Source organism: Haliaeetus albicilla, chromosome 8 (genome assembly GCF_947461875.1).
Source record: "Haliaeetus albicilla chromosome 8, bHalAlb1.1, whole genome shotgun sequence".
Classification (NCBI taxonomy): Eukaryota; Metazoa; Chordata; class Aves; order Accipitriformes; family Accipitridae; genus Haliaeetus; species Haliaeetus albicilla.
The window spans coordinates 6874249-6900417 of NC_091490.1; the positions used below are offsets into that span (position 1 = coordinate 6874249).

Genomic DNA, 26169 nt, shown 5'->3' on the forward strand with positions numbered 1-26169 from the left:
CTCCTTTTTTTTTTTCCCCATGTAAAAGTGTTGTGATCTCTTCTGAGGACACGTATGGGACATGTAAGCAGCCATAACTCAAAATCAGGTTGACTTGGGATTTCATTACAATATGTCTCAGGATTAAGCCGTACAAAATAAAAGTAACTTTAAAAGTGTAAACAATGTTAGCAATGTCTAGAATTTATGTTTAACTTTTTTTCTTTTTTCATTTTATTCTTCCAGCTAAGCAAGTATGTCCAGCTGAAAAAATTAGCTGTGGAGACTTAAGCAACAAATGTATCCCATTGTCCTGGAGATGTGATGGGCAGAAGGATTGTGAAAGTGGTATTGATGAGGCTGGTTGCACTCCTGGTGAGTTAAAGTAATATTTTAATATGTATGCAACATCTCCCTTTAGGACTATAAAGGTCCTAGAGTGACTATTACAAATTGCATGTAAAGGGATGACTTTTCCTGCCAACCAATTCATTCACTCTACATTTGCAGTGCTAAGCGGTGAATTTTAGAAAAAGAGAGGAAAGAAGGATTCTCCAGTTGGAGCTGGCTGGAGAATATAAAGTGAGCTCTATGGAGAATTAAGTATTCTTTTACTACTGTAGCAGAATATAGTTAGTTTGGAACATGATTATCAGGGTTAATACCCAGATGATGTGGTAAGGACTTAAATAACAATGTTCAAACCTTCCTCTGTGGTAGCTCAGCAGCTTACTGCTGTGTCCTTCCTCCTGCAGAGTGTAGCCCTATAGACTAAGGCTAGTTTTTGCTGGGAAATAATAGATAGGCCTGGACATTTCTTTATTAATAGCATGTTGGTTTCACTGGGCAGAGAGAGAATGATATACTATTTACTGTAACTGTTTTAAATTCAGTCCCTAAATGGCCATTGCCTTTTATTAGGCCTTTCTCTACTGAATGAAAGAGCTCTTTAACAGTGTTGTCCCTCTGTGAAAACTCCTACACTGTGTAATCAAGCCATTTTTCAAACTGTCTTTCTGATAGACTGAGCATATTTAGTTCTTTATGCTTCTTGTTGTCAAATATTTTCTTTTGAATGACTGCTTGATGCATTTTTGTGGCTCCCTTCAATATCCCAGCTGACTTTCCAACTTTCTTTTTATACAGACTACCAGAACTTAGGGAATATCAGTCTTAAAAGTCTGTGCAGAAGTAAAATCACCTTTCTAATACTGTTCTTATATAACTATTTGTCATTATTAAATTCTTTGTGTGCATATGATCCCAAGCTATTAAGAAGGTATCTTATGCTCTGTGTAGTTGTTCATTCATCCATCAGTGTTTCTGGTGTTGCATGTGGTATCAGCAATGTTATTTTTACTTCCAGATTACTGGTGAAAGGGTTGAATGATTACAGGCAAGCACAGATTGATGTTTCTTCCTTTGAAAACTGAGTTTTGGGCTCTAATACCTAGCCAGTTCATAATCCACATTATATCTTTTTATTGAAGTTGCATAATGAAATACGTTTTATGTGAACATTTTGTGGTTCTGTATAAAACACTGTGGATAAATTTATTTCTTTGCAGCCAGCTTTATCACACAAAATCTTACCAAAGATTTTACTGTCGGAGCAACCTGTTCCAGTATTTAGCCACTGATTGTAAAAATATTTTTTCTTTGTGCTTTTTTATTTTTTCCTTTGTCACAACTTGTGCCCATTGCCTCTTCTCTTTCTGCTGTGTGTTTCTGAGAAGAGTTGGCCTCCAGCTTCACTGTATCACCCCATTAGATATTGGAAAATTGCAATAAGATCTCCCTCTAACCTTCTCCAGGTTAACCAAACCCATTTCCCTCAGCCCCTCCTTGTATGTTGTATGCTCCAGCATCATAATCATCATGCTGGACTTCCACTGGACCCTCTCCAGGTTGCAAATGCCTTTCCTGTACTGTCAGGGTGGCACAAAACTGGACATAGTATTTCAGATATGACCTAACAAGTACTAGCTAGAGGAGAATAATCACTTCCCTCAACCTGCCGGCCTCACTCTTGCTAATGAAACCCAGTGTGGGGTTTGTTATGTATGAAGCTCAGTATGAAGTTTTGATGTGACTCACTAATTCAGTTAACCACAGATTAGACACAAAGTTTTTCAAAGCATCTCCATTCCATATTGCACATGACTTAGAGGTCTAGCGGTAACAGTAACAGGTTACTGTGCTTGCGCTGAGCCTGTGCAGCATAGTTCCAGTTGGGTTGGCTCGCACGGAAAAGGCATAGGTTGCCTTATGTTGCCTCCTGTTTCATGTGGAATTAAGTGTGTGTGCATGGACAATTCTTAAGTAATAAATTATTATGATGCGGTAAGTTGGTGATGTGCTTAGACCCCTGGTCCTGTGTCCTTTAAGCTAATGATGTTTTGGTAGCTTTCAAAAGTCTTTTATTTGTTTTCTGTATGAAACTCTTAGTGTTCTCTCTATAGCATATGCATGTTTTTTCCTTTGAATGGGAGGCTTGAGTTAGAGACAAGTTCAGAAGGTAATTGTAACTGTTATTGAAAAAATTATTCTTTTCCCAATGTAAGTTAGTGAAATTAAAACAATTTTTACACTGGTGGCTGCCTATGCTAATTTAATGCTGCTGCTTACATCAGTAGGAGTTGTCTCATGGAGTCTTTTATTTATGATAAAAATCTACTTGAAATTGCTTTGAACTTCTGTTTTTTCCAAGGCTTTAGGTAGCCCCCAAAATGAATGTAAATATGTTCTGAGTGCCACATAATTTCAGCATAATGATGCTATTAATGGATTTAGAAATAGCTGAGTGTTTCTCTTCTGGATGTTTCAGCATCTCTAGTCTTGCTTATCTTCCACGTTTTTAGTGCACATGCAGATCCTTAAAATGGAAATTTAATCCAAGGACAAATCAACCATCTTCAGATGGTTGTTGGGTAACTCATTTGAAATGAAGTAGTGACTTTGATCTAGTTTCTTATGGCTGAGTGTTGTCCCCACATAGGCTGTCAGCTCGGTGGGTGCACATTGGCAATCTCCGCCAAGGGATCACTGCTGAGTCTGAATGTGGGATGGGCCACTCTGGCCAGAGGACCAGGCAGAAAGGCACTGACAGGCAGACTTGGAGCTTCCTGGGTGGGTACAAACATCAGAAGCTTTCAGCCCCAAGATCTGTCGAGTCAGCACCTTTCAGAGGCATTAAACTCACTTTGAGAAAGAAACAGGAGGCACTGCTGAATGGCTGTAGTGGGAGCATTGTCAGTGAGGTTGCTTGTCAAATTAAGGTGTTTCCCTCATGGATGTGAACAAATGTGTTAGCTGTTTAAACTCTGAGAGCTTGTGGGGGATTTATAGCTATCCTCTCTTTTATCCAAATCTGATAAACCTCACTAAGCCTATCTACTGATACTCTGTTAACATTCCTATTTCTTCTCTGTTTAGAATCCTCCTTTATCTGTTTTCTCTTATATCAGCAGCAGACAGTATCCTGACAAAAAAAAAAAAAAGTCTGTTCCTAGGTTCAGACCTTTTTTTCTTTTTTTTTTTTTTTTAACCTCTGCACTCATGTTTTGTTCTCATTTTAAAAGAAGCTTCAGCACTGTCACCTGCAGCCCCTTGGAGCAGAGCACCCTGTCATAGCTAAGGCTGCACCTCTCACGGAGCTGACCGACTTGTCTATAAATAACACATCATTCTGGATAAATGTTTGGAAGGGAGTTTAGTTGTGCTCAGGATAATTTCTATGGTGAGAGCCTGCATGTGCAACAAACAAGTGGAAGACGACTTGAAGATACTGTGTGGGCATCCCGAACAAAAACCCTAAGCTCTTTCTAAATCCATGTTAATTAGGCTATTACTTCAAGCTAACATGACACTTGAAACATATTTTAACTGTGGATACTCCTATTTCCTGGTAGCAATAACTGGCTCTTAGTATTGTAATTCTTCAAAAGAACTTAATATGGAGTTTATGAACATTACTTGAGCCTCCATTTCTGCATTGGTAATTTGTACCACTAACAATATTGTGCTGGTATCCTGATACAGGAGCAGGGCTTGGTTGTGCTGAGGCTGTGCAAGTGCCTGTCCCTATATCAAAATGTTCACACGCCCAAGTTAAGGGAGGATCTGTTGCAGGAGAGTGCAGGGGAGGAAAACAATGGCTATGGTGGTAGAATCATCCAAAACTGTAAGAACAGTGCATTATGGTTCTTCCTTCTATGTCTGCTTCTGGCCTCCAACAACTTGCTTTTCAGATACTGTTCTGGATTTGATAATTCTTGGTGGATTTTTCTTCTCAGAATTATGTAGTTGCTTTTTGAATCAATGTGAAATTTATCCAGCATAGTCAGTGTAGGCACTGGCACAGCCAGCTGGAGGGAGAACGCTGCTGTTGAGAAATTCAGGGGCAAAAGTATAGAATATGAATAACAGAATCTTCTGTTTGGGTAGGGTTCTCCTTTGTGCTTTGTATCAGCCACGTCCTTGGTGCATCATCTTGCATGAATGGAAACAAACTGGTGCTCTACATCCCTCTCCTTTGCTTTTGGTCACTGTTGAATACTTGCTGTTTCAATTGGCACCCTGTGTGATCTGATAAAAGTTTGTCACAGCAATGCTTAGAATATCTTTCCTTCAAGGAAGGAGGGAATTTGCAGTCTTGTATGCTGTCCTTGTGTAACCCCCTTTAGACAAAAAGGGTTCAGCTGCAGTTAGCAACCTCTGGACTTACCTGAGTGCAGGTATGATGAAAAAAACCCGCATCATCTCAAACAATGGATAAGTGAAAATAATTCCTCTGAGTTCCTCATCTCCCCCTGTACAATCCAGCCGTACAAAAAGCTAGCCTTAGGATTAAGCAAAGCAGACTGTATTCGTCTGAAATAAGGGTCCTGTTTGCCATGCCAGGAGTGAGAAAACAATTTGATAGATGAAATCCATTAAAATAAAAACTTCCATAGAGATGTGTAAAACAGCCTGTGCTGGCCTGTTAGGCCGAGTCTGGTACCAGTATTAGGAAAGCAGTTATTTTCATAAGCAGTCCAGGCACTGACCCCATCATACTGCTTGGAAGCCATTATCAGTGGTAAGGCACTTTATTGTTGTTGTTGACCCATGAACAAAGAGAAAAAATGGTGTGATTTTCACCCTGTGGAAGAACTTCCCAAGGAAGCAATGGAAGCTGTGAATTACTTAACCTGCAGTAGTTAAAGCACCAGTGATAGGGATCCAGATTTGTGTCTGTACAGACTGTAATTGCCCCAGGGATTAATTGCAGGTATTAATCCTTGCATGTAGGTAGCTAAGTGCCTGTCTGCCTAAATAATTTACTTCCAGCAGGTAGGCTTTAAGTCCACTAACTTCCAGTGAACAGACAACTTTTGAAAATGCAAATATCTGTCTTTTTAACATTAAAGAGTATATAAAAAGAAAAAAAATCCTTATTTTTCAGTTCTTTGGAGCAGAAGTAATTTGTGTCTTTACAATACCAAGTGTGTTGCAGTCATAGGTCGGGTTTAGTCCTCTAAATGTCTAAAATAGACATCAACAGTTAATAACGTAAGAGTAGTCTTGAATTTGCTGGCTTGGAGGTGCTGGCATCCTCTTTGTTATTTCCCTGGTTGAGGTTTTCTACTCCCACTGTACCTAACCTTTGTCACAATTGATTGGACACGCTTAGGAACATGTTTACTGAGACTAAAAGAGAAATTAAATATGAGAGACTGTAATTAAAGCATCACAACTTGGGGTCAGTCTGGACTTTGCTAACTACTGCAGAACTGTTAAATCTCTGCTAAGAGAGATATTAACCAGTGTTTTGTCAGCCACTCAGGAATGCAGCGAGCATTTCAGCATGGCTTTAGGATGGAAGAGCTACCATCCTGCAACAGTTGAAATGGGCATTGAACCCCTTTAATGCACATATCACTTGTTCTTCCTGACAGGACTCTGGGATGCTCAACAGAGAGAGCAAGGCTCTGACCCCACTCTTCTGATTGTGTTACTGGTTCTCACCTGGACTACTTCTTGCACCCAGTATAGAAATTGTCTTGCAGATGAGGAGTTGGAAGTGTACAATTTTCCCCTTTCCCAGTAGTTAGATACAGTGAAATGACATATTTGTTGATACATTGATAGCATAATAAGTTGTTTTCCCATACCGTGATTTATTCTGCTTAACTATAGGATAGAGACAGTGATGGAGGAACTGGTGCAGGTAACAGACATACTTGTACTGATCTCATGAAGTTGTCCAAGGCTGAGAGCCAGGAATTTCTGCAGGAGTCTCATGACAGTGACAGCCTCATTACCAAGAGCATCTTCTTTTGGACCCTGATCTTCCAGCTTTTCATTGCTGACCATATATCTCAGAATTAGTTCTGGATTTTCAGCCCTATGATATGATATGCCAGATTAAAAGTGAACAAACTGGGTAAAGTTTTTTAAATTAATAAGGGAAATAACAGTAAGCACAGTCTTGCTCAGCTGTAAGCGACATGTCCTTGCTATGGTAGCTCACATCCTTCATGTTTCCATGGCATATGTATCACTTACAAGATCCTCAGGGCAGGAGCTTTTTGCTTACTCTTTGCTGGCAAACCTCCAGGCACATGTGTGATTCTCCATAAAAAGCAGCAGTGCTTACAAGTGAGCGGTCCTTTTCTTGGATGGTCCAAGTGCAGAAAACTTTCAGAGTCAACTCTTTCCAATGCCCTGCTCGATAGCCCTCATGTCACCTGAGAACCATTGGCAGAAGGCTGAATTTAAAGCAGGCTAAAGCTGGTCTGATTCCTCCAGCAGATCCACCTGGTGATGAGCCAGCTGAAGTGCGGAAATTACAAAGCTGGTTTAAAGCCACCATCCTCCACACTGCTCCTGCACCTACACTCACATGAAGTGACCTTTGTGTTGACAGTTAAATTGTTTTATCATCTTATATCATTGTCCTGTAGCAATAAGGAGCATCATGTCATCTCAGCATCATTTTCTTCTTCATGCAGTAACAGGTACCAGTGTTTTGCATCTGAGTCACACTTACGGTGCTACCTCTGGGGATTTGACCATACTGATTCTCTTCATTCCAAATCTCCACAGATCCTACTGAGAGCTTTTTACTTGGTGATAAAGTAGCACTAATTTTATCTTCCTGATAATGCATGCAGCCTGATTAATGCATGCTTTTGTCAAAGTTATGAATTCTGTTCATTATCTTCATTAACACGCTAGGTGCACAGTGATGTACTGTTCCTCAGTCAGCTCAGAAGGAAATCAAAGGATCAGATTTTGGCATATCTTCTCCCTGAGAAACCCACAAATTGTAATGGGGTTAAAGTCCACAGTATTGCATTTATGGTTGTAGAGGAAATACTTAATATCACTATTGATGATTATTTCAGCATGTGATGAAAAGAGACATGGCTAGCCTGAAATTCCTGTCATTTTATAAAAGCTGTAACTTGAGTACACTTGCCATGGTGGAGGAATCTACAATTATTTCCAAGAATGGATAAAAAATTACTATAGATGTAACAAATGGAAGTCCTTCATAAATAAGATAAGGTAGCACAGCAATGATATCCTCTGGGCTTTACATGATGTTTAATTACTGGACAGCTGGAGGGATTAATGCTTGTGCATTATGCCCTGGCTCTCAGAAATTAAACATGTACAGCTGCCACTTTATCACTGCTTAAAGTATTAGAGCTCCTTCAAAAGCAGTAGTAATTGCATAAAAATCCCCATTGTTATTTAGGAAAAATCTCAGCCCATAATTATATTTGTCCTGAGTTCCTTCAGAACAAAACAGCAAGAAAAATGAGATTGGTAGTTACCTTTAATTGCACTCTTACAGGAAAAATGAAGGTAGTTGCATTTTGAATATATTGGATGCTTGTTGTAATTAAATGTAAAATACTGCATGAACTTAGGTTAGAGGTAAGATAGTCATTGCGTAAGTCAAGAATTAAACCCTAAAGCCATGGACTAAGCTGTTCCAGGGCTCTACCTGCAGAAAGTTAAGGCAAAATGGCTTTGTTTTCCCTATTGCTGTCTCTTGAGCTTAGGTTTTAAAAAAGAACAGACATGTGTAATGTTCTGCAAATGGAGTTTCCCGGTACTGAGTGGTGCCTCGCTCACAACAGCAGGCTTTGGTGGTGGCCTCTGCACGTTTGCCCTGTGCTGATCACTCAGTTACAGATAAATTGTCCGTATCAGTATGTTCCATGAATAATTTATTCTTTAAAGCATAATAAACGAAAACACAGTATGAAAACAAGACAATTTAGAATTTGGTACTTTTACAATGTTTCCCTGAAGGTATGCTAGGGAAAAAGAGTAGATGCAAAGAACACACTGCAAGCACGCTCGTGCTCTCTCTCTCACACAGACAGCCTACACACCCAAATGATAATTTTTCACAAAGTTGTGGAAGAGTAGTATGAAAGAACTGGTTTTATACCAAGATTTGTGGATAATTAAAATGAAAGCCTAATGCTGCTGGACTGCATGTTACTTGTGCACCCACACAAAAACTTTGTCTTGCTGCTCTTTCTGTACTTTAGCTGGACAAGTTGCCTCTGATTCTTCTTTCCAATCTCATGTGTCATACTGTCAGAGGAGCAAAAATTGGCCTGTAGTTAGTTTATCTTCTGGGCAGTCTATCTTTCAACAGTTAGAGCGCTTGGAGTCAAAATAGCCAAGAAATTGCATCTCTCATTGCCAAATATGATTGTATTTCATGTCCCTGAAGTGCTTTCTTCATAAGAATGGAGCTATAATTCTGAGTCTATTCATCCAAAAAGCAAGACTCTGTTTAGTTTTATTAAGGGAAATGTTCTGTAGATGTCAGTGCCGACAATCATGTTACAATGGCAGATACGTGGGTAGGAATTCTATCCTTCAGTGGCCACGGGTACATATGCGTTATGCTAATTAACGAGTGCTTAACAGTTATGCTTCCTGAGCATATGATCTGAAGACTGAAGCAAAATCAGTTAGCTTGAACTCAGTACAGTCCTACGCAGGAGAGGACCATGTAATGTTTGATGCAAAACCAAAAAAAGCTGGTTTATGAGTCATGTTAATGGATAAAACAACATCTGAAAGTTATCTTAGTGGCTGAAATACACTGATTTCATACAGAGGAAGATATACTAGTTGGATTAACTTTGCTTATATTTTGCAAAGAAATTTGTTTATTTGATAAAATATAACTGGGAAGGTTTAGCTCACAGTGAAATATGCTTCAATACACTTATTTTTTCCAACAAGTTTAAAATAATTGCTCGTGTTGTACAATTGATTCTTCATCTCAGCCCAAATCCAGCAAAGTGCTGCTTTCTATTTCAGAGCTGTAGAAACTGAAGGGCAAATCCTAATGCCATAGAAATCTCACTACTATTAAAGTGAGTGCAGTTAGCACACAACCCTTACACTTTTAATTGCAGTGAGTGTCACTCAGTGCTTAAATTTTCCATTTGAGTAGAATATCTAAGACATTTTTTCTAAAAATTATTGCCATTCCTTTGTGGAACTGTGGGTACATTATGTGGGTAGGTTGTTTACACTGAATAATAGCTGCCCCCTAACATCACATGACTGAAAATAATTAGGGGCTGGTTGTTTCCTGAAAAGTCTGTCAGTCTGTCCTCCTCCCAAGACCACCACAGTGGTCTTGTCTTTATAGACTTGGTCAATATAGTATGTGCTTATATTCATAACCTTGAATCTGGCTACAGCGAATTCTGCCAAGTGTCCGGTATCCTCAATGCTTCTTTTTTAAGGTACTCTTCCCTTCAGATCAGTTGCCTTGCAAATTGTTTTATTTCAAAAGCATCTTTTTAATTGTTACTGAACCTACATTCAAACTCACTTTGGACCACTGTTCCTAGAGAAATGTGAGAGACAGTTGGGTAAACTGGGGGGTGAGATGTGTGAACTCTCAGTGGTTTTCGTTTTGTCTGTGCTCCAGAAGAGTTAATAGCGCCGTGTTCTAAATGAAATGAATATTTAAGTCTGATAGTGAAGCAAACTTCAATAAGAAGTAATATCTGCTCTTACAGAGAATTGCCATCAAGCAAAGTAAATTATTGGAAGTGTAGATTTTATGGGGCAGTGACCTCATTGCTTGCAATGTGAGCACTGCTTTGTCCCTCATTACTCAGCTGAGTTAAAACCTGTGAGCCCTCGGCTGCTGTAGCTACCAGATTATCATGCTGGAGCCAGGCATTTCTCTCTGCCTTACCTGTTCGGCCCATTGGTTCAGAAATGTATCATGAGCATGGCCAATGTGTGGCTTTTCTTTGTTCTGTTTTTCACAGATAGGCCTGTGTGGTGATTCCATCAACAAAGAATTCTACCTAAGAATTAAGATTATTTTTTTTTCTTTTTTCTTTCTATACAATTGCTTTTGAGGTGCACAGTTTCTATGATGCTAGAGTAGCTGCACAAGCAGAGCAGTACCTGTAGCTTTGTAGTGTCAGTTGCCGCTCCCTTGTCTTGCCCGCATTCAATAAAGATAAGTATTGTAGATTGTTACAAACCTCCAGGATTCCTTCTTTAGTTATGGCAGTGTAAAAGACTTGATTGATTCTGGTGGAATGGTTTGGTTTTCCAGCTGGTTAAACTGGTGCCATCCCTGTGCTTGGGAATGTGCGGGTAAGGAGGAAGCGGCAGGCCAGCGAAATAGCTGTGGACCAACAGACATGGGTTTGAATTCCTTGCCTTTCCCAGTCAGAAAAGAAATGGAGCTTCCAAATTTTCTGAGAACAAAACAAATCATGCCATCATTTGCCAATGTGACTAAAGTGTAACTTTTAAGATTCTGATGAAGTCTCTCTCCTGAGCTGGGTGTAAGAAACCAGACAGCAATGGAGAAAACAGCCAGGTATAATAAGGCAGTTCATGTCTCTGTATTAGCAGATGCACAGAGAGTGGAAGTCTGCCCAATGGATGGAAGGTGAGATCTATGGAGCAGGCTTTTCCTGGCAAAGTTACAGATTTAAACTCTGTAATGGCAAAATTAGCTGCTGGTCATGTAGAAAGTCCTGTGCAGGCAGTCCTCATAACCACAGGGAGTCCTGCTGAATCTAGGAGGTCTGCGTATACAGTAATGTCGGTTTTGTGTGTACTGTCACAGGATCAACGGCCTGTTCAGTAATGCTCTATTCTGGTTGCTGGAATAATGTTTTTGTATATATATATTCCTCAGAAATACATAATTTTGTGTGATAATAGTAGAGCAGCTGTTAGTTTCATGGATACTATCAGATGTTTCTGAGGGATTTGCCAAATTGGTGTAATTTGTAAAATTGCCATTTTAATAAGCAAGTCATGTCTGAGGGAATAGGAGTGAGCTTGTCCTGTACAGGTTCCAATTTTCAGAGTCAGAAAAGAAACCCACTAAACACATCCCAGCATATTTTTTTCCATTTAAATTTTGGCTAGTACCAAACACGTCCAATCTGATTCAGCTGACTGTAATCCAAAGAGTAATAGTAATGTCTTTATCCCCATGAGATGCCCATGGGGTGTCTTGGATTTTAGCAAAAAGCAGTACAGTGTCAACTTTAGGCATTCTGACCATCTCTCTTTTTTTTTTTTTTTCTCCCAAGCTGCTTTATTTTACCCATAAACCCTCTACAGTGGACTGACTTGTTCTTATTTTGAGGTCATTTTCAGTCATTTAACCTGTGAATAACTTCCTAATGCTTTCTTGGTATGAAGTAAATTTGAGGAGACTGCAAGTATGAGTTAGCAACCTTATTGCACATAAGCAAGATTAAAGACAGGGAAGAAATTCAGAGTGTGCGCACCTTTTGTACATCAGCTGCTTCTCTCCATAAATTGTGGGTTCATAATTAATTCTATTTTCAGAAAATTAAAGCACTTTGAATGAATATATGATTCTCAGGAAATATGTTCTAAATCGATAAATACATTCTTGAACCAACTATTATTTATCAGCAGGGGCTTTGGCATCTGGTTGCTCCATTATAATTAACTAATACTATGCAAATACTGCTGCAGAGAATGGAAAAATAACTCATTTGTGTTTGAGGAGAGCAGTGTGGCAAAGGCAGTGAGCGCATGCAAATATTAATTTGCAAGAGTGCGTGAGATGGCTTCTTAGCTACATTACTGATTTGAACAATATCAGGAATTACTATTCCTTCTGCAGTCTTCATCTATATGGGCTTTTCGGTATCAATCACCATAGCAACAACCACTGTTAGTAGTGAGACTGCAATTCAGCTGCATTATTCCCTCCATGGGAGGCCTGTCATTTTTTCAGAGCAATTCGCTTCAAGGTCATCTTCATTTACCTCCATCTCTTTTGCTGTCCTTCCTGGAGGGCAGCTTTCCGTGGGAAACTTGTCCTTCTAGGCATGAATCAGTGCTTTAAAGATTGGCATTTGACTGAAGATCTGTATGAAATATTCAGATATTTGGTAAGCACACCAAATGTCTGCAGACAAAACAAATAATTTAGATATAATTAAGCCTGAATATAAATACTAGTTAAATAAAACTAACATGATGACAGCATTGGTAACTGGCCTGGGAGTTCCAACTTAATTTAGCCTGTCTGGACTCTGTGATCTCCTTATCCATGGTCCAGCTCAGAGATTAATTTATGTGGGCCGTGGTAGCTGGGTTTGCACTTTGTGCAGAATACCTGGGCAGATGGAGTTCAGGCATTCCACTCCTGCAGACATGTGGAGCTCAGATCCTAAACCTCACAGCTTAGGAGAGTTTCTGAAGCCCACTAACCTCTCCTGCCAGTGTTGAAGTGGTGATAAATCAACAGCAGGTCTCTTCCTCCCCAATGCAAATGTTAGTATGCGCAAATCATCCTTTGCCTTCTTTAGAAGAGCCGTGATCACATTTAAGCAAACAAGAAATTTTGAGTCACTCTTTTTTTTAAGTTGCTTTGGGGAGGGTGTCAGGAAAATGCAGTTTAATAATTCATCTTATTTTCTTGTCTTCAGCATCAGTAATTGCTGTTATCCACTTTACCACAAATTTTACCAAATAATTATCTTTCTTTAAGCCATTCATGTAATTTCAAGTAGAACTGACTTTTTTGAAGGAGAGAGATGAATTAGATATCTGACTCTTACTGAAAAGCTAGAAAACCTTTAATTAAAGATTAGTAGTGGCAGTAGTTATAGTCCATTGTACATAATTCCTAGCTCCTATTAATGATGGATATCCTGTTTATTTCATATTTTGAGGTTCATCCAGATTTGAGGATCCATGCTTGGTAGAGATGTGCATTGTAGAAACATTATTATGTACAAATATATATTTTTTGAAATTACAGCTCTCAAAGAGTGCCCTGTATCTTTAGAGCGTTCTACTTTTCTCTATGAATGCTTAAAAAGCATATGATAGAATTATCTTAATTTTTTGGTGCAGCGCCTGAGCTAAGATTGTCCCTGTTGCACCAGACTACTCACTAAAGCCTCTGGTTAAATCCTGGCTCCAGGCAAAAGAGAACCAGCCAGTACTGAAACACTAACTCCACAACTGTCATCTCTCTCCATTTATTTTTTTGTGGTTTGTGGTTTGTTTTTTTTTTAAACTTCCTCTATCCAAAGACTGCTTCTGCTCCACTTTCATCAAAAGATGTGACAAGACTGCAGCTGGAAACTGTGAGGCAAAAACTGTGACAGTTGTGCTCTATGTATTGGCATATAGTACACAGCAGAAATTAATGCAGAACACCTCTAGTATATATTGTCTGTAGGCCAAAGCACATGTACATTCATTTAGATGTGATACTGTGCTTCCTAAAACTGTGAAGAACCTTAACGGATTACAGTACTCTACAAAACTGCTTTTGTAATTATGCTTGTTTACTGCTTTGAAGCCTGTTGGTTAAACACTTCTTGACAAACATTTCCAAGATTTCTACTGGGATCACTTCATATTTGAAGTAGGTTTTGCACCTTAGAGTATGACATTTATTAATTTCTTTGGCACTGAGGAAAGCAAGCTAATATGTGTTTCCTTTGTTTTGCACAAATAAGCTTACAATAGGACAGGTACCAAAACCAGACAATGCAAACAAATTGCTCAAGTCAAAGAAAAGAATACCCCAGTGATCATTTAATTACTATTCGTACATTTTCTATTGAAATGCTCTTGAGGCAGTGAAATGCTGTAGTGATGGGACTACCTAGGTACCCTGAAAGATTTATGAAAGGAGATGTGAGTGAACTGTCCCTGGGACTTTACTTCCCCATCCTCATCTCCCCAGGTGCTACGTAAGATAATTTGTAGTGCTGCTTTTTATTAGGTTCTTCAAACCAGCACCAAACCATGCAGCACGGACCCCAAAGAGCACGAGCGTGCTGGCTCTTGTCTAGGTACAGAGGAATTGTAAGCAGCTTTTCTCCTCTGTTGCCTGTTTGTGCCAGAGCAAGTCCCCGAGTGGCTGGAAGCTGCAGACGTTGCTTTATCCTAGCATGCCCTGTGGATTTTAGCTGTCAGAGAGGATAACGGAAGAGTGAGAGGAATTGGGACAATATCTGCCTTCCCGTGGCCAGCAGGAGAGCCAGCTGCACAGGGAGACGGAGGTCTCTGCTGGAGGCGTGTGTGACCCAGAAGGAACTGTCCATTTGAGCTGGCCTGAAGATGGTCATTAGGTCTCTAAGTGAAGAAAAGGACATTTTTATTTCTTGAGTTCACCAGGAGGTGCCTAGAGCAGCCTTCTGCAGTGAGGGACCATGTGCTCCCATTTGGCACTGCCACTGGCTGCTAGTGCACGCACTGCAGTGGCCCCTGTGACAGCTCTGGTGGCTATCCAGCAGCCTCCTTGTCATGGCACAGTGGTAGCAGCCCATCAGTCTTACTGGTTGTCCCAGCAGCGTATGGCTGCTGTAATTGCAGGCAGGAAGACCTGAGCACAAAGAGCTGCTCTTCTGCCTCTCAGGCCTTGTCCCAGTGCAGGTGATGCCCTGTCAGCGCTGGTGTCACTGCCCCTGGCTTTAGCTGTGCCAGTGAGTTGCAGAGATTGATCCCCGCCTAAGGACTGCGGTGGTGGGAAGGGGGAGTTAGCAACAGCCAGACTGCTGTGCTTGTTCAGTGGAGGGAGAACTTGTAGTCTCTAGTGCTGTCATCACACTAAATTTAATTTTTTAAAAGGAATAAAATAATCATGACCATGTGATTTTTCTAGCTAGTAATTCACAAGGTTCACTGAGAAAGTCCTCATGAGAGGTTACAAAAGCTGAACTGCTTCTATTTTCTGGCTGTGATTATCAGTAATTTTATATCTGTACTGGGACTTGTAGGTGCTGAGGAGGAGCTTTTGTGCAAACTTCCATTGTCTGTATCCCACACATATGTTTATCCGTCGCTAATTTGCCAATGCAGCAGATTTGTGAAGGGGAAGGCATACAGACAGAAGGAGGGGTGGAGGTGGGACCAGGAAAACAACGAGGGGAAAAAAGATGCGCTCATTACAGTTGGGGGAAAGGAAATTAATGCACATTTGGAGTGTGCAAATCATTACAACCTTGCCCAAAAATTAGGCATCAAAGGACTATGCAAAATTTTGCTAACTGATCTGTTTCTGAGGGTCATCAAAATAATGCCAGAAAAGCAATTTCTTTTTCTCAGCCTTGATCTGATAGAGAAACTGTACATAGCCCTAGAAATATTCCTGTTTCTCACTTCCTTTTTTAAATAGATTGGTAAGATTATAACTGTTGCCTTAGATTTCCACTTGGCGTTTCTATATTACACATCATCTGAAGAGAGTGTTAGGTTATACAGCTGTGTACTGATCAGTAGGGTTAATAAATTATTTTATTTCTAGTTATGGGATAAGGATAGAAAAGTATCAGTGAAGAAAAAGAGCAGAATTTGGGTGAAAACTGGAGAATTTTAATGGTTTCAATTCTGCCATGCAAAAGAGGGCGTTTTTTAGATGCTTCCCCACCAGACTGTGCTCGTATTTCAGGTGCTTATGAGAGGCATTCATCTCCTAATATTAGTTGTCTGATCTCAGTTCCCTCTGTTTGGAGAGGAGAAATATTAGCCCCTCCAAGGGACAATTCTTATCCCAAGGTAGGTGGCAGGAGTTGCCTGTTGAGGGCACCTCTCTATATCCAAAATACTCCACTGAGTACAGAAGGAGCTGGAGCAATCTGCCTGGACCAGGTGATACTTCAGTGTCTAACACTAGGTGCTCATTGGTGACCACACTCTGCTCTGTTGCATTTAATTATTGATGTCAAGTTGGGCACACAGCAGTGTGCAGCTGAGATTCTCTTTAACATTTATCCCTGTTGGAGGGAGCTTGGGTTGTAGCCAGTGCATGATAGTATTGCACCAAGGAAGGCAAACCTCTTTTTCTTCTATTTAGGCAGATTGCTACTCTGGTAGACACAGTAACATCTGGAAAACCTGGGACTAAATGGGACAGAGCACGGGGCAGGAGGGGAGAAGCATATATATTGTCACACTCTGATGTAAAACTACAGGCTGCTTAGGCTAACAGGTAGAGCCCTGCAAGTTTGCAAGCTAGAATGTAAATAAGTATCCATGTACAAATGAACATGTTCTTAATTGCTAGATAAATAGAGTCTCATTCCCAGGTATAAAACAGACATAATATTTCAGTAGAATACTACTTGAGTTCCTGTCATTGGCTGAAAGCTGGGATATGACAACTCCTTTACAGAGATTCTGCTGCTTTCCAGATGCACTTGCCATTGCAGCAATCGGTACCATCTGAACTGTGTGGTTTATCACAGGGGCTCTGCAGATATGACAGTAAATAGTTTGCTTCTGAAGACAAAAAGACTGCCAAGTGCAACGTGAAAAAAAAAAAGTTTAATTTATTTGTATATATTTATTGTAATTTAGTAAAGCCATAACTTTCCTGTAGATGACTGAAACTGCAGACGCAGAATTCTTTTTTAAGTAAATACCTAAAAGTACTTATGGAGAATTTCTTCCAGGGTGTTGGCTCCCCCACACCTTGATGATATAAAGTGACTCTGAACTGCACATTATTGGAGTACCTGAAAGTTTAATTTGAGCAGGCTTCTCTGGTTCAGCTGTCCATTAGGCTTGCAGAGGAGAGTACTCCACTCAGCTTCCTATCTGACAAACGCCTCATTTGTATGTTAATGTTGAGTTGTGATTTCCAGAGAAGGCATTCAGTGTGTTGTAAAGGGCCTTACTGGCAGATTGCAGCTAAATTGATGCTCGACTTACTAAATATTTACCCTACACATCCCACTTAATATGTCCAAAACCAGGCACACTGTGAAATCCTGAAACCTGATTCTGTGCTTGTGAAAGTCAGGAAGCTGGTAATGTCAGCGCGAAGCAAATCAAAGCGCTGTGCAAGTCCACCAGCACACCTCCAGCCCGCCCTGCAATCTCCCTGCTCTTTCCGAGCCGTCACCCCATACACTGGGGCTTGCCTGGCTGCTCTTGCCATAACACCAGGGCAGCGCTGCAGGTGGCCCCCCACTTTTCCTACCTGCAGTTCTTGCAGCCCTGCTGTCCCTTCTTCTTCAGGGCTGCCCATTGCCCATAGAGGATGCATCCTATGGCACAGCTGGGGAGATGACCACTGTGTCTTCACCTGCTCCTTGCCATGTAGTTTACCATTGGGGAAAAATGTTTTGGGTTAGGACAGCCAAGGTAATGCTTTTGTGCCCTCACTCTCCCCCTGTCTCAGACATTGCTAATGTGCTAAAGCTGGCACAGTGGTGAGGGGTAGGTTGGAGACCTCACAGCTCACCTGTTTGTTTTTATTCCCAAGCCTGTTCTCCCAATGAGTTCCAGTGCAGTAACAAGTCGTGCATCTCCATCATCTTCGTGTGTGACGGTGACAATGACTGCGGGGATGGCAGTGATGAAAGAAAATGCTCCCCTCTGACCTGCAACCCCAATGAGTTCCAGTGTAACAACAGCGTGTGCATCCCAGAGCTGTGGGTCTGCGATAACCAGATGGACTGTGAGGATCAGTCGGACGAGTCCATAGAGAAGTGTGGCTACGATGCCAAGGCCCTCAACACCTGCGCGGCTCATGAGTTCCAGTGCGGCAATGGTGAATGCATCCACCTGAATTGGAAGTGTGACGGGGACGAAGACTGCAAGGACAAGTCTGATGAGCAGGATTGCCGTGAGTGTCTGCAGTGGTAGGGCAGGGCTGAGGGCTCTCCTTTGTAGGGGAGAGGGGCCAGAAAGCTGCTGTGGGCTGTGTTTTAAGGCGTCTTTGATGTCTGTGCAGCAATTGTGTGCCTGACAAGGAGTGTTTGTGTCCCAAATGGCATGGCTGGGTGCCCAATCCAGCAGGGTCAGGTGTATTCCAGAGTCCTTTTATGCTTTTTTCCTTGAGGATTCAGAGAGGAGGTGCAAGAGCTGTTGGATGGTACCATGCATCACAAGAGATCTGTTTCACTAGAAAGACAAGGAACGGAAGATGGGAAAAATGTTCAAAGCCCTCAGGCTGCATGGTGAGGTCACAGCCTGGAGGTTAGAAGCCGCAATGCTAAAGGGAATATATGATCAGCAGAAAAAAAATAATTAATTTTCTGCCTCTGAAGTTAGAGTATACTGAACAAGGCAGTCAAGAGCAGCACCTCTGAAGAATCCAGTTTGAAATGCACTTTGAACTTGGCTTGATAAAGGTATAGAGCTAATAAATAATGGATTTCTTTTCAGCTGGCTTTATGCATTTAGCATGGTGGTGTTGGTGTGCATGGTATTTTGAATGTTTCATCCATTTTTAGCCACTGAACTGCTCAAGCTGGTCACTCACCTGAGGGGAAAGAGAGAGAGACAAGAAAATAAGAGCAAAATGTTTTGCTAAAATATTCATAGTGACAAGATTGAAATAAAATAAAATATTTACATAGCTGTATATATTTAGCAGCTCTGACATTGGGCCACCTCTGGGGAAGAAGGCAGCAACCAGCTGCAGAAACCAGACGTTTTTGCAAAGGTACCTAAGAAAGTTTACCACTTTTGCCAGCACCATCTTTTCATACCCATGACAACACTGAGTCTAGGCTGGTGAGCTCAGAGCAGCTGTGTGGGAGAGCCCTTCAAGGAGCAGGGGATCAGACTCTCTCCCAGGCAGAGGCAGGCAGATGTAAATTCAGTGGCTTCTTTAGCAAGAGGAGGGGGATGTAGTAAGTCCTGGACACCACTGTTTACACTGCAGGAGAGCAGGGGGATGAGCCACAGGTAACCCTGGAGCTGCTGTGCCTTTAAAAGAGCCAAGGACTCTCTTAAAAGAGAGGTGAGAGCAGGGTAGAAGCCGAACATGTTTTGTTAGGAAGAGAGCAGCTTTGCTGGGTACGAGGATATCATCGCTGTCAACCCCCTTCTGAGTCGGGATGGATTAGCTAGGATGTCTTTTCCTTCATCTCCAAGAAGATGATACAGGAGCTGAAGACCTCTTGGGCAGCAGGTACCCAGGCAGTACTTCCATGGTCTGAAGTGTCACAGGGCCAGCAGAGTCAGGAGACAAGGTTGGTTACTGGCATCCGTTTCAGTATGAAATGACTGTAAGAAAGCCAGGCAGGAGCATGTCCAGTGGAGATGTGCACTACTAGCTGGGACAGCCTGTGCTGTTTGGTGCCCATTTTCATTCTGAGACCTCCTGCAGACAATCCTGCACTTGTATCCCCTCTGAATGAGGAGGCAGCGGCTATGCCCACATTACAAACACAGGTGAAGAACTGGTGCCTGGCGCAGGGGACTCCCAGCAGAACTGATCTCTATCCCACAGGTTGCATTCCCTGCACCGATGGCAACCTGGCAGGATGGCTAAGTTTAGACAATTCAGGAGACAGAAAGGTGAACTCCCTTTCTATTTCCAAGTGGTAAAAGAGGGGAGCAGGTTACAGATGGCGTTTTCCAATGAAATGTCTCTAAAATTTCAATCTCTGTTGTTCAACTTGAAAGGAATTGCCTTAAGTCTTTTACAGGCCCCATTTACTTTGACACTCTGCTGGGTGAAAGGAGCGGGACTGTGCCCATGTACTTTGCTGAGGCAGAAAAGGCACTCTGTTCCCCAGCTTCTTTCCTTGACCTGACAGACACCAGCAATATCCAGCTGAGCTCAGACTGCTGAGACATGAGGCCCAAAAGGAGCATGGCTCTGACAGCATCCCTCAGCTACAGAGCAGCTTCGCCAAGTAGCACCTCCAGCTACACCAAGGGCAGCCTCTCTGGGGCAGAGGATGCAGCTGGACACCGCTGCAGCACAGCACAGTGCTGACAACCAGTGGAGGAAGGAGGAAATGTGGCAGAAGTGACTTGAGACAATTATATGTCTGACTAGGGGAGATTTAGCACTCGAGGTTTTTTTCCAGTAAGTCTCAGTACAGCACAGTGTGCAGCTTATGCTCGTTTCTCCTGGGTAGGTCTTAGCTGCTTCTGCTGCCTTCAGTCCTGTGGGCCGGGTAACAGTGGGATTCAAAGCCCCATGTTTTAGCTACTGCAATGCTTCTCTGTATGGAGTGCCTGGTTCTGCCCTTTACACCCGTGCAAACTAGGAGTCACCCTGGTGCCACAGAGGTACATAAGCTTGCTGCTGTTTACACTGTGGGGAGGGGAATCTCTAAGGTAGTAGCCAGGAGAGGATTTGCGGCATCATGTAGCTGATGGGTCCACTGGGTCAGTGACAAAACTGATGTGCTTCCCCATCCTAAATGCAGCTGTTGCTTGGGTGCCTGCAGTAAGAAAGTGACTTTTGAGAGCTCTGGAAACTCAGCATCACTGTTCATCTGTCGGACTGAAGAGTTTAGGGATTGACCTTGATTACGTCTTATTCCTCTCCAGAAATTCTCGGAGATCAGTACCGCATTGCACGCGGGGAGTTACAGGTGTATGACACTGCTCCATCCCCTTAGCAACAGGGATGGCACAAGTACTGCTAGGTCTGACTTGATTAAAACTGCAGATATCAGCACTACATCTTCTCTTGCAAATGGGAGTCATATGGGGTTTGCATCGTATAAAATAGAGGGATGGGAACTAATGTTTTAAAAAAAATGTCATGAGGCCATCACCAGTCATTTGTTATAATCATTTTGGGGTGATAAACAAGTAGAGGAGAAACGAAGGGTGACAATTGGTGAACAGATTTTGGCAGCAAGACAGCAAATAAATAGGAGGGAATGAGCATTTCAGGAAAGCTGTGTGAGAACGTTGAGTGGTTGGGTTTTTTTCCCTAGCATATATATTCAAATATGTATATATATTTATAAAATGAACATTAGGTTAGATTTATTAGTCTCCAAATCTGGAATGGTTATATTTTAAATTGTCCTTTGCAACTCACATTAGGGTATCCAGAAGGGAGAATAAATAATGCTTACAACTGACAGCTAGAAAACAGATCCCTTGAGACCTGACCTCACACTTTTGTGCCTCTGTCTCCCCATCTATAAAATGGGGTGGATGCATTTTGCAACTGCTGGGGTTTTCTTGAGATTAAGTTCATTTTGGGAGGAAGAAAAACCAGAAGACAGAATAAACACAGGTTCAGACTTGGAATCTGGAATATATCTGCCGAATTTGAGCAATACAGATTTGTGCCTAGTATTTGCAAATGGGAAGTGTGTCTGAGTGTGCCTGTTAATTTAGCAGGGCTTTGGTAAACTGTTTCATGCTGGATTTACAGAGCAGACGAGATGGCTATAAAGCTGCTGAGATTTCACTGATTTAAACCCTCCAAAATAGCACAGCAATTTTCTGAACATCTTATGCAAATTAACTGCACAGCTCTTCCCTCTTCTTGGCATATTGCTCTGCTTTGGGAATGGCCCTGATGGCAACCTGCTGTCAACTCTGCCAGTGGTGCCGAGATGGGTTTGTGTCCTGGCTTCAGGATAACAAACTTCCTAGCCCTCTCCCCTCAAACTTATGCTCTCCAGGCCAGGTATAAACATAGCGTTCTCTCTCCTCCTACTGAAAAACACACCAAAAAATAGAAATGCTGTATATGCATTTTAATATCTCTGTGATCAATAAGAGTTGTTACTGTATCTGCTCTTTTAGATGTCTGTTAAGAGGCTCAGGGGCCATTCCTCAAAGGTCTAAACTTCCACAGCTCTTGTGAAGTGAGAAGTGAGCCAGGAAACCAAGCCCAGTCTCCAAACTTCTGTCTCTCCTTCTTGAAGCAAAAGCTTTGTGCAGTGATATTGTACAGTCCCACATCTGTGTTTTGTAGTCCCTGTAGCAACCGAGCTAAGAGCTGTGCTGTCATTTTTCTCTCAGTCTTGTGGTGTTTGTGCAACATTGTCTTTGCAGTTCCCACAAAATTCTCCTTCATTTTCATTTGTTTTAGAATTAGAAACCTTACTATTTTTAGCATCTAGCTTTAACTGCTTTTTAGAAGAGCTTTGAAGATTATAGTTGAGGACAATTAGTAGGTTTTATAACGGCTGCCTTCCAAATCTGTAGCTGTTGTCATGCAGATTTACTTGATAAACTGGAGACCTGTTCCTGCTCCAGGAAAGACAAGACCACCATTGGTTTTAATTACATGTTACACTTTTGTGGGGGATTAATATTTATAGTAAGAAATGGCGACCATCCTTTCCTGTCTCCACATACAGAAGTTGCTACAGAAAAGGTGAAGTAAACTGTTTTTTATAATTGTGGCAAGGGAATTTTCGGCTATACAGTAGGAAAAGCTTTGCAAGGACCAAGGTTTAGCGTGGAAGAGGTCGGGATTGCCTAGGAGGAAGGTGGTCTCTCCATCGTCAGGGCTTCTCCAGGCAGGTGGCTGTACATGGCAGGAACGGTTCAAGCAGAAGTACTTCTGCCTCCCTGCAGGAGCTCTTAGTGCCACTTCCAGATCTGTGGTCTGTGATTCTCCCAGACCGCAGCTTTGTTTCTTCCTCTCCTTCATTTTTCTCCATTTAGAGCAGCAGTTCCCACATGCTTAGTTTGGAGATGCTGTCCCAGCTGTCCCACTGAGGTTTCCCATTTCTGTGTCTGAGTTTATTAGCTGAAACGTGGCGACACAGCTGGTCCCATAACTATGCTTATTGCTTGGGATTTTTTTCTCGCTTTGCAGCTTTTTATGAATATAGTGCATATGGCTTTCCTCTCCAAGGAGCAGTGCTATTTCCAAACTTTCCTCATGTGAATACTGTGTATTTCTAAAGGCAGGATTTCTCCCTTCCCCCACCAGCCCTGCAGTTGTTGCTTTTCCTGTCTCTTGTGCCCTTCGCTGGCTGAAGATGCCCTAGAGCTAAGTCCAGTGAAGCAGTCATGAATCTGGATCCTGGGTCCCGCATCCTGTGGGATGCAATCACCAATAATGTTGAGCCTTTGTGCAACTAATACTTCATGGTATCGATGCTGGCTCACTTCATGTCTGTGGCTCTTCTTGGGTTATCTGAAAGTAGTAATTTTTGTATTAGAACCAGTTTGTCAAATTGTCAAGGAAGGTCTGGCACGTAGCTCTCACCTCCCACGTAGTAACATCAGTGCTGACCTCCTCTAGCTATTCAGAGGCAGTGATTTTCTGTCGTGTGATACCAGGACGCAATCACCAAGATGGAAAGGCTAGAATCAAGAGCTCTCCAGGGTGTGCTGCCTTAATAGGATTTTAAGAAAACATCTGTGAAACGGTCCCCTCAGAAGTAAGCTGCATAACATGTCTCAGGAATGAGGAGCCTGTTTTGTCAGTGAACTACAGGCTGCAGCCCTTTGCTACCTAGCAAGTGCCTGTACCCTTTGTCAGCACAAGTCTGATTCCAGCTAGGGAGGTCTCTCAAGTAGTGTAACCTTGAGGAAGGAAACGTGACTGCTTTTTAGTATGGTCATTGTAGCTGTCTGGTTTATTTTTTTACCCAACTCTGCTGTTCATCAGGTCTGGTTTGAGTCTGTAATAATCTCACCCAGGCAAATGAGCTTCAGGCTTGAAACCTGGCCTGACACTGGCGATGTTTTTGGCCTGTAACCCCAAGAAACACCAAGCCATAGTGCAGTGGAGCTCTTCTGCCTTCCAGTGGTCTGTTAGCTCATGGGCATTTAGTAACCCAAATGATCATGTCTGTGTTGCTAGCTTTGTCCCTAGTGTGACCACATTGGCTTTGGAAGAGAGAGTCAATACATGTGTCTTGCCTATGCCCTTAGCCTGAATGTGTTTTGAAACACATCTTAAATATAGTTTTTTCTGAAGGAAGGCGAGTTGAGGAGCAGTTGCCTTTGCCTACCCAGTGCCACTCTGTACTCCCAGCTGGAAAGCAGCCTGGCCTCTTGCATAGACTGAAGACCCCAGAGGGGCTCCACTGCCGATAGTTTTGCTGCCTGCTTGCTTTCTTGTGTCTCACCCAAGAAGCTTCACTGCCTGCACTGATTCTATTTTGACTAGATCTGCTCATACGGGCCTTGGGGCTCTTTTCCCAAGGATGTAGAGGTGATCTGGCATGGCAGAGGGGCACAGGAAGACAGTGGCTGAGGCAGCTGCTGTCTCTGTTCCTTTGGTAGAAGCAGCTGATGCTCTGTGACATTTGCTAACAGGGTGCAAAACTCCAGCAGTGTCAGAGATACGTGGCTAAAAGGTCCCCCGCAAAATACTCAAGTTCTGTGTGGCTTATGCTTGAATGTGTTGTCTTAAAGCTCTGGTGACCTGCCGGCCAGATGAATTCCAGTGTGGCGATGGGACCTGTATCCACGGAGCAAAGCAGTGTGACAAGGTGCATGACTGTCCTGACAACAGTGACGAGGCAGGCTGCGTCCAAGGTAGGTACAGGCAGCTCTGCACTCCTTATGCTCCATGGTGTAAGCCTGCGAGAGCTGCGTGGCTATTGGAAAGGGAAGAGGCCTGTGCTGCTCCTCTGGGTCATGGCAGGCTGCTTCCTGTAGAGAGTTTTAAGCCGTTCTGGCAGTGGGGTTGCTTGGGAGAGATGATTGTGCTGACCAGGCAGACTGCATGACTTGAAAAGTTCCTTGCATGATACTCAGGCTTAATGTTCATTTGCTTAATCCCATCCTACTTCTGCTAATGACACCCTCTTGAAGCTTTATATCAGGCTTTATGTTGTCATGAGCCTCGTCTAACTTAGTTGCTTTCCTCTCTTGCCCGACATGACAGAGTCAGCATGTGAAAGTCCCAGCAAGTTTCAGTGTAAGAGTGGAGAGTGCATTGACGGAGGCAAAGTGTGCGATTCACATAGAGACTGCAGGGACTGGTCTGACGAGCCTCTGAAAGAATGTGGTACAGTACTTGCCTTCTACGTGTTGCTCCTGTTGTAACTGCTTCCCCTCTCCTCCATCTGGTGCTCACAGCTTTGAGTGTAACCACATGTAGCTGCTAATGCTATTTCTCACTCTGCTCCTCTTTCCTTGCCTTTATTCTCTCAGCACCCTTCGTATGAATATAATTAGTAGCCTAGTCTGATCATCTGTAAGTTTGAACTGTGCCCTTCTCAGCTCAGCGTTTATTCTTGGAGGGATGTATGAACTGAGCATGGGACTCGAACCAGGAATTCCCCCTCTCCCCAGATACTAGTGTCCTCCACAGCACAGACCAGTTTATTTAGCCTCACTGCCTAAATTATCTTTGAATTGTAAGATGATGATAAAATCATAAAAATTTAGCATTGGGAACATGCTTTGAAGGTGCAGCAATCACTGAGAGATTACTTCAGCCATTTCTGGGTTTTACATCTTGTTGCTGCTTCCCTTAGAAATGACAGCAGGTTGCTCTCTGCAGCATCCTGCCAGCTCTGGGCTAGTGAGAATGCACAAGCCACGAGAGCCAGGTCTGCATTGGGGCTGTCAGAGTCAGCAGAACGGGAAGCCCCGGCCAGAGAGCTGTGCCACTCTCCCTAGGGCAGCCAGTCTCTCACCTTTCCCAGCAGGCATTGTGGGCACCAGCCCCAATCTGGAGCATTACTCAGACACACTTGGTTTTTTTCCCAAGTGCAGAAATGTTTCAGACAGGCATCCCTTTCCATGACATTGTGGAGCACTAGCAGCGTGGAGCTCAGTGCCTGCCTCTTAAATAACTCACATTCAGGAAGAACTGTCAGTCTCTCTGTATCAGACAAGAATTGTGTGTGCATGCCTAGTGAGGATGCTCTTACCTTGTACTTTCCGTATGCCCTTGCTTTATTCCACACTAATCCACATCTCCCTGTCTTTCTGAGTGGCTGTTGCAACTTGTCTGTCTGTCGAGGTCTCCCAACAAATCTG

General features: G+C 42.5%; 1 protein-coding gene across 2 annotated transcripts in view; it reads left to right on the top strand.

Annotated features, from left to right (window-relative positions):
• LRP8 (LDL receptor related protein 8) overlaps nt 1-26169 on the top strand; it is a 197035-nt gene that overhangs the window by 150625 nt on the left and 20241 nt on the right. Inside the window, exons 4-7 of one of the 2 annotated variants that reach the window (XM_069788705.1) lie at nt 226-354; nt 17762-18124; nt 24592-24714; nt 25067-25189. In XM_069788705.1, coding sequence (XP_069644806.1) covers nt 226-354; nt 17762-18124; nt 24592-24714; nt 25067-25189 — 738 coding nt within the window. The remainder of the gene's footprint in view (nt 1-225; nt 355-17761; nt 18125-24591; nt 24715-25066; nt 25190-26169) is intronic. The other variant, XM_069788706.1, reaches the window with a different exon arrangement.